General features: G+C 37.7%; 1 protein-coding gene across 1 annotated transcript; it reads left to right on the top strand.

The window, feature by feature from the left end:
- The first annotated feature begins 683 nt into the window (after window positions 1-683).
- Window positions 684-1,631, top strand: LOC130867840 (vomeronasal type-1 receptor 2-like). The gene has a single exon (XM_057760045.1). The coding sequence runs from the start codon at window positions 729-731 to the stop codon at window positions 1,629-1,631; it is 903 nt and encodes a 300-aa protein (XP_057616028.1). The 5' UTR covers window positions 684-728.
- The last annotated feature ends 6,647 nt before the right edge of the window (window positions 1,632-8,278 follow it).

Below are 8,278 nucleotides of genomic sequence, written 5' to 3'. Positions count from 1 at the left end.
TAACTAATTTCTGTTGGAATCATTTACCAGTTTTCTCTCCATTGTGTTAGATAACTATTATTTATGCATAATGTGTCTCTTCTCTCCTTTCCTAATCTTAAGTCTGTAAACCACCACTGTTACATGGTTATTTGTGGTTGGTGGAATTTCAGGAGTTCTTAATGTAACATTATTTAGTTAATCATTTTTGCCCAATTGTTATTGCCACATAATAAAATAATTGTCAAAGAATAGAAAAACATTCTCTTTCCTGCTGTAATATTTTCATTATTCATACTAGTTTTGACATTAGAAAGACATTTACAGTGGTTTTTTTCCTTGGAGAAAATGTTTAGAGGAGACATTGTCTCCAATGTTGGTGGGCTTGTATAATTGAACACTCTTTTAATTTGAACACACTGGCCATTTCTTTTACCAGGATAAGTTTGTCATATTCTTAGTTCTGACTTTTGTGAAACATGTAATGAGAATTTATTCCATAAATATATGCATTCAAGGATTCTAACATTTCTTACTGACTGTTGCTATTGGTGCTAAAATAATTGTGAGAGGTTGTGTGGAAAGGATCTATTTGTGCTGCCCCCTTGGGTTTTCACTTTTCTGTTAATGTGATTCTTGTGCCTTTGTGCCATCAGGTTCACAGGACCATCTTATTTATTAAAATTCAAATTTGTTCTCTGAGAAGTGACTGCTGGCATATTTTGAAATAAATTTTGCTCAGCAACAAAATGGATTTCAGGAATTTGGGAGTAGGAATAATATTCTTGATAGAAAATACAGTTGGAATTCTGGGAAATTCCTCTCTTCTTTCCTACTACCTAGTTATTTATTACCAGAAACATAAAGTAAAGCCCTTGGATTTAATTCTTATGCATTTGGTTATGGTTAATGTCTTGATTATTCTCTCTAAAGGAATGGGTCACACAATGACAACTTTTGGGTTGAAACATTTATTCAATGATTGGAGTTACCAACTTTTTATGTATTTTCAAAGAGTTTTTAGGAGCATGTCCATTGCCACCATCTGTCTCTTGAATGTCTTCCAGGCCATCATCATCAGCCCTAGAAACTCCTGTTGGAAGAATCTTAGAGCAAAATATTTCAAGGACATTGGTTTGTACATTTCTCTCTGCTGGGTCTTGTACATCATGGTAAATGTTCTTTTCCCTTTGTACATGACCATAAAATTAAGAAGGAAAAATGTAACAAAAGAGACAGATTTTGAACCCTATACTGTTGCAGGTCATGACAAAATCACAGTCTCCTTATATATTGCTTTATCTGTCTTTCCTGAACTTCTATTTTCTGTCCTCATCACCTGGTCCAGCAGCTCAACGATTGCCATTTTGTATAGGCACAAACAACGAGTTCAACATATTCGCAGCACTTGTGCTTTCTACAGTAACTCCCCAGAGTCCAGAGCTACCCAGAGCATCCTTGTCCGAGTGTTCATCTTTCTGGCTATTTATACCTTATCTACCATCTCACATGTTTGCAATGCTCTTATGGCTGGTCAAAATTGGTGGCTGAAGAATATCACAATCATTATAACTTTGTGTTTTCCCACTTTGAGCCCCTTTGTACTTATGAATCAATCCTCCTCTCTTTCCAGATTTGCTTTCTTTGGATAAAAAATACAGAATTCTCCAATGTTAATGTAGTTATTTAAATTGCATGCCTTTTCAGAATCCAATATTTGAAAAAGAAAACAATACAAAAATTTTTTTGGGGGAAGACATTTGTTTGTTTAAGGTAAACCTTAAGGATTATTCAGGTTTCTTCCACTGGTGGAACTTACATCCAATTCTAGCAAAACTTTTGACATCCAGGCCTTTTCATCCTTTATGTAAATTTCCCAGCATTTCTTTAGTCCAGACAGACGTGAGGAGTACATGGTCAATTTTTTTTCAGCATTTATCGCCACTTTTGTCATCAGATACATGAATACACAACATCCTAGATGCTCTCTACATATAATACATGTTCTAAGGAAGCTAAACTCGATAGGCATAAGACTACAACTATAGCTACTATATAAGTCATAAACTTTTAGCACAGAAAATCTCACTTAGTACAAATCTGTGTCAGCACCTCAGTGGCCCAAACTCTTGTTATGGATAAACACTTGATCTGTCTGTAGCTGCTCCAGAGGTACCAGTCACAGTCTGCCGTGAGGCAGCTCATAGCTATAACCTACTGCTTATGAAAGTCAGAATCATGCTTCTCATGGGACCAAGTACAAATGTGTGACCGACAAAGAGTAAGGCTATCTTCACAAGGCTTTATTGAAGGTTTATATTAAAGTGTAAGCAAGTGCCACTCTTCTTATGTATGTATCAATCTATTCAGAACTCTTTTTTTATATTAAGGAATGCTTTTCTTCTATATTCTTCTATCCCCAATGATGTGACATTTCACTCAGTGGAAGATGCTGCCTGCTCTTGGCATTCATTATGGTTAGAAAAGACTGAACTGATTGCATAAAGAGCAGACAAGTCCTTGGGAGTTTGCAGAAGCATCCCAGATTCCCAACAATGTTAGTGACAACACCAGTAAGTTCTTGAAGGTGGGTGAAGTTAAGAGGAGAGTGACCATGGATATCAGATATTGAGACATTGGGAGAAGACATTGCAAACAGGTGAGGTTATTCATTAGTTACTATGAAAGCTCCAGAGTTCTGAAAGGAATTAGGAGTGAAGATTCTAACTTGTAAGGACTTGGTCTTGTGTCACTTCTAAGAAGGTCCTACTTTCTGATACTTCCATTACATCATAAAACATGACCCCCCAGCACTTAAGAAATTTGTTTTCTGGGGGAATTCTCATTTTGTTTATTTTTTAAAAATGGACACAAGAATAGAAGATGCCCATTTAAGGGAAGATAAATAAACAACACAAGAGTAAAACAGGGTAGGACAGAAGCCCTTTGCGGGTTAAAAGATCCCATAAAAATTATAGGTGTCATGTTTATAGGTAGTTGTTTGTAGGGATGTCATATAACATTGCAAAATGTCTAAAAAGTGAGTGCATTTTATTTGGGTGTGTTTATCATAGATAAAACAAGAGTTATCCTAAAATACTTTACTACATGTTGATGCAGGACGTGGAGAAGGGAGATATGGATGAGAGATAATGGGGGTCCATAAATGGCTGAAGGTGACAAGGACCAAGTCTAGGCTTCTTAGAATGAATAAAGCAGTTGTATCAGAAGAATCACAAAATGGTTGTGCATGCAAATTAGAAAAGGATGTATGGAATGAGGTAAGTGATGATGGGGGCTTAAAAACTATCGTGTCAATCGGTATAGAATAAGCACAGAATTCTCAACAATGGAAAACAAAAGACTCAGAAACATAAAAAAATTCTACATTCCTAATAGCAAAGAAATGGAACTTAAAATTACTTTAACATTTCATCTTAACCCAGTCAGAGTAACCTAGATCAGTAAAGCAAATGACCACAAATTCTGGTAAGGATGCTCCACAAGGGAGACACTTCTTCAGTGTGTTTGGTGTTCAAACTGTTTCAGCCAGTATAGAAAACAGTGTGGGTAACTTATATACTATCAGGACTAGAGGCTATAGCAAACAAATGTGAATAGACTGTATCAAGGTCACCACAGCATCCCTGAAGTTTCCCAAAGCCTTCCCAAGCGTAGCTTTAGGTTGGGAGTGTTGTCTGCTCTTCCAGGGGTCCTGGGTTCAATTCCCGGAGGCCACATGGTGGCTACAACCATCTGTGGTGGGGTCTGGTGCCATCTTCTGGCCTTCGGCATGCACACAGACAGAGTGTTGTGTACATAATAAATAAATAAATATTTTAAAAAAAGAAATGTGCAGCCCATTGCTTAGATAGGAAATTGAAAATCAATGAACTGCCCTCATCCTATTTCAACTCTGTGTTGTGAAGGTGGTACTAGAGTTCCTCTCCCAGGAGCTCCCTACTTCTACATGAGTATGTTAGATTTCAGATGCAGTTATTAAGTACTAGGAGTTACACTATCTTCCTTATGGTGTAGGTCTTGCTTGTTTTGAAAGGGACGATGGCAAGCCTTATTTACTGGCTTTCACTAAGCACCTAGTATTATTAATGAAAAATGGGGTGTAAGCAGGGGTGTGCAAAGCAACCTCTACACTGGGTGAACAGTTCTATGTGAACCCAGAAGTATGGTTTCATTCAGAGGTACTAAGAAATGTTAGAAGAGATCCAAAAATACACAGGGCACTGTGGCAAGATTAAGCATTTCAAAAGTACTTCTATATATAGTGTATCAGCGGTTACAGTTAATAATAGGCTTTTTTTTTCTGTGAGGACCTATATTATTATTATTATTATTTGGATTTTAGAGACAGGGTTTCTCTGTAGTTTTTGGTGCCTGTCCTGGAACTAGCTTTTGTAGACCAGGCTGGCTGGCCTTGGACTCACAGAGATCCACCTGCCTCTGCCTCCTGAGTGCTGGGATTAAAGGTGTGCGCCACCACCCCCGGCTGAGGACCTACTTTAAATAAACTAATATGTTACAGATAGAGATAATTTGAGTCTCTTGTTTCTTTCCAGATTGGTTTTAAAACTATTACCCAAATACCTTGATGAACTGCAGTGGCTCTTTTAAGCCTGAACAAATGTCTCAAATAACCTACCTGGCAACCACAGCTGTTTGCTGTCAAACTACAATGGCCATTTAAAAATTCTGTGCCCTATATTTATTATTTTTTATGTCTTGTTTTTTAATTTTTTATTAAATATAGATTATTCTTTCATACATTAAATTGTGGTCAGAATTTCCCATATCTCCAATCCTCCTAGATCCTTGCACTCCCTTTTTCTCACAGATCTGCCCCTAACCACTTTTGTTACTTCTTCAGAAAAAAGCAGACCTCTCAAGACATCAATCAAATAGGACAAACCAAGATACAATAAGACAAGGTGAAAAACCTCATACTGAGGCTGGGCAAGTTAACTCAATTGAAGGAAAAAAAGAGCTGACAAAAGGATCAGAGACAAACCTGTTCCTACTGTTATGAGTTCCGCCGAACACCAAGCTAAAATACATAATATATACATGGTTGACCTTGTGTAGACTATGTAGGGCCCAAGCTTGCCACATCAGTCCCTGTGAGCCCATCTAAGTCCTGTTTAATTGGTGTCCTCCATCCCTCTGACTCCTACAATATTTTCTCCCTCTCTTCCATGGAATTCCCACACTTCCAATGGAAGGGACCTAATGGAGATCACCAGTTTTCTTTCTGCATATTTTCTGGCTGTGGGTCTTTGCACACACTCCCATTTGTTATTAGAGGGGACATCTTTGATGATAACTGGACAAGGCATGGACATATGAGTATAAAAGAATCATCTTATCATTATTAATCATTTATTTATTTTCTCTTTGTATTTTGTTCTACCCTGGGACTCTGGGCTATGTAGCCTCTGGATCTAGGCTGTCCAGACTGTATAGAGCATGGCCTCCATCTCTATGCATAGGCCTCTAGTTAAACCAAACATTGATTGGCCATTTCCACAATTTCTGCGCCACCATTGTTTCAACAAGCCTTACAGGCAGAAGAGATTGTAGGTGGAGGGTTTTGTGGCTGGATTGGTGTGCATGTGTGTCTTTCCATAATTTGCAGAGTACCTTCTCCAGCCAAAGAAGCTAGAATGTAGAGGTGAAGGATTCATGCCTATACCAGCTTGGCTTCTGTACACTCAATGAGCTATATAGATATCCTCAGCAATGAGGAATCTGCTGTCAGTTTTCAGAGAGTGTTCTTTTCTAGTGCCAGCCTGGATTGTTTAGGGATAGGTGCAAGATGTCCCAAGCCTACAACTCATCTGAATACAATCCAGTCTCACTACTGTAAGCCTTGCCTGGCTACAAAAGATGCCCAGTTCAGACCCTGTATCCACTATTACTAGGAGTCCTCACTAGTGTCACCTTCATGGATTCCAGGAAGTTTCCACACCAGCCCTCATGCTCCCTAATTGCAGTTGTCTCTACCTGCTGTATCTTACTCCACCCCTCTCATCATACCTGATCTTTCTGACTCCTGTGTCTACCAGTCTCCAGTCCACTTGAAAAATTAACTCTATTTCCCTTTACCAGGGAGGCCCATGTGTTTCCCCCTGCTCAAAATTCTTCATTTTTACATACCTTCTTTGTGTCTGCAGATTGTAGCTTGATTATCATTTATTTAAGTTAATATCCACATATTACAAAATACAAGCATATGGGTTACGTCTATATATTATTGATTGTCAACCTGAGTATTGAACCTCTGAAATGTTTTTATTTATTTTTGGAAAATTTCTTGCATGCGTACACTGTATCTTGATAATATTTATCTCTCTATTTCTCTCAGATCATCTGACAACACAATTGCACATAAGGGATATTTGATCAAGTGATGGTGAAGCGTTTTAAGCATTTTGATTACGTTATACTGACCATAAAAATGGGTTCATTGTTTTGTACTTTATTCAATAGACTGTTTCCAGAAGCAAGATGAGCTTTTCATGGAACAACCTTAACAACCAGATATCAGATAAAACAAAATCCCTGATCTCTCATCATTTAGCATTCCATCTGTAGCAAGTAGTTGTCAGGATAGACTCTTAGAAAATGCTGAACAAGTTAACTTAAGAGATGTTTTGTGATGACTAGGTTCCATCCAGTTAGGTACCAGTATGGAAGTTTGCATTCAAAGCACTAAAGTGGCCATTGTGTTCAGAGAAACCCGACTTTTCCTTTATGAAACCCATGTGACCTTTAGAGATTTAGACACTTCAACATCTCTGACTTCTAACAAGCTCTTCTATTCTATGATGCACCCTTTTTGTCATTTCTCTGAGGGCCATGTCTTTGTTCAGCCTCTCCAGCCAAATCTATTTCAGTTGATTGCATTATTTCGGGAGGCTATGAAAATTTCATTATGTGAGAAAATGCTAAACAGGAGGGATTATTAGATTATTACACTTGCCTGGTGAAAGAATAACTGGCCTTTAACCAATTCTCTTTTCAACTCTCAAGTAATATGGGGTCACAGAAGTGGCTATTTGCTGTCTCACCTCTTCTATAATCTCAGATATTTGGTTATTCATCAAGAACTCTTCAATTCTTGCCGTCCCACTGTGCCTGCTGATGTCACCATGTCTAGAAGCTATAGGTTCTTGTGTGCTCTGCAGGAAAAATATAGACTTAACAATCATTGTAAGAAGAATGAATAAGACAAACACTTAGACAAAAAAAAATCTTTACTAAGGCAGGCAAGTTAAACAGCATCTGTGAAAGGCAATAGCTTGTCATATACAGATTGTCCTTCTACCCTTCACAATCATGCATATTTTTGGCACTAATTTTACTAATCCCACATTTTGCCTCGAGTTTTATGTAATAACCAATCAAGGGCCTATCATAGGTTGACTTTCATTTTTTTGTTGATCAAAATGTTGAGTGCGACACAGGAGGGGTGATCTTCTGCCTGTTGGATCATACAGAGGAAGTGGTGATGGTTCAAAGTAGTTGAGTGACTGTTTGCAGGATCAACTGCAGGAAGGATGATTAAGAAGCTAGGGGTGAACAGACATTTTTCATACTGTTCTAGGCTGGTGCAGTTGTGAGAGAGCAAATCCTCCCAAAGGGGCATTCTGTGGCTTCTCCAGGAACAATATTGACAGTGTCCTTTGAAGTTGGAGTGAAGTTACTCAATGTGTATGTAACATGCTCAAACCTTGCAAGATATTGCAGTGAAAATCCCTCTAGATAAGGGATCATTTTGAATGTCAGATTCTTTCAAAGACTGTATGGACCAGGGCAACTGTTTGAGAGTTTTCTCTTAATAATTCAGAATCTTTGAACAGCTTGGTTTACTTTACAAAATGCTAAAATTTGCTATTCCTTCTTACTCTGACTTCTTATTCTTTCTATATATCATTATCATAAACATCTTAGTGTTCATCAACAATTATCAATGGTGTAGAGATTCATGTATAGACATATTTTACAAACCAAGTTCTGAGGATGATAAATAGGAAAAATGAGAATTGCTGTTTATATATTCTATAAGACTGGCTAAAGAAATTTATCAAGAACATGCTCTGAGTTTCTTCAAAGTCATGATTTGTCCTCTAGTGGCTAATAGAGGTTGATTTTCTAGTTTCTCTAGTTTAAAAGAGGTTGCTTTTAATAATAATATGAAACAGAGAAGTTGGAAATGGATTATACTGAAGTAAATGACAGTACTCATTTGTAGTTTTGGCTTCGATTGGCTGCTCAGATGGAG

Source organism: Chionomys nivalis, chromosome 2 (genome assembly GCF_950005125.1).
Source record: "Chionomys nivalis chromosome 2, mChiNiv1.1, whole genome shotgun sequence".
NCBI classification, from domain to species: Eukaryota; Metazoa; Chordata; class Mammalia; order Rodentia; family Cricetidae; genus Chionomys; species Chionomys nivalis.
This window is presented reverse-complemented; position numbering and strand designations above follow the sequence as displayed.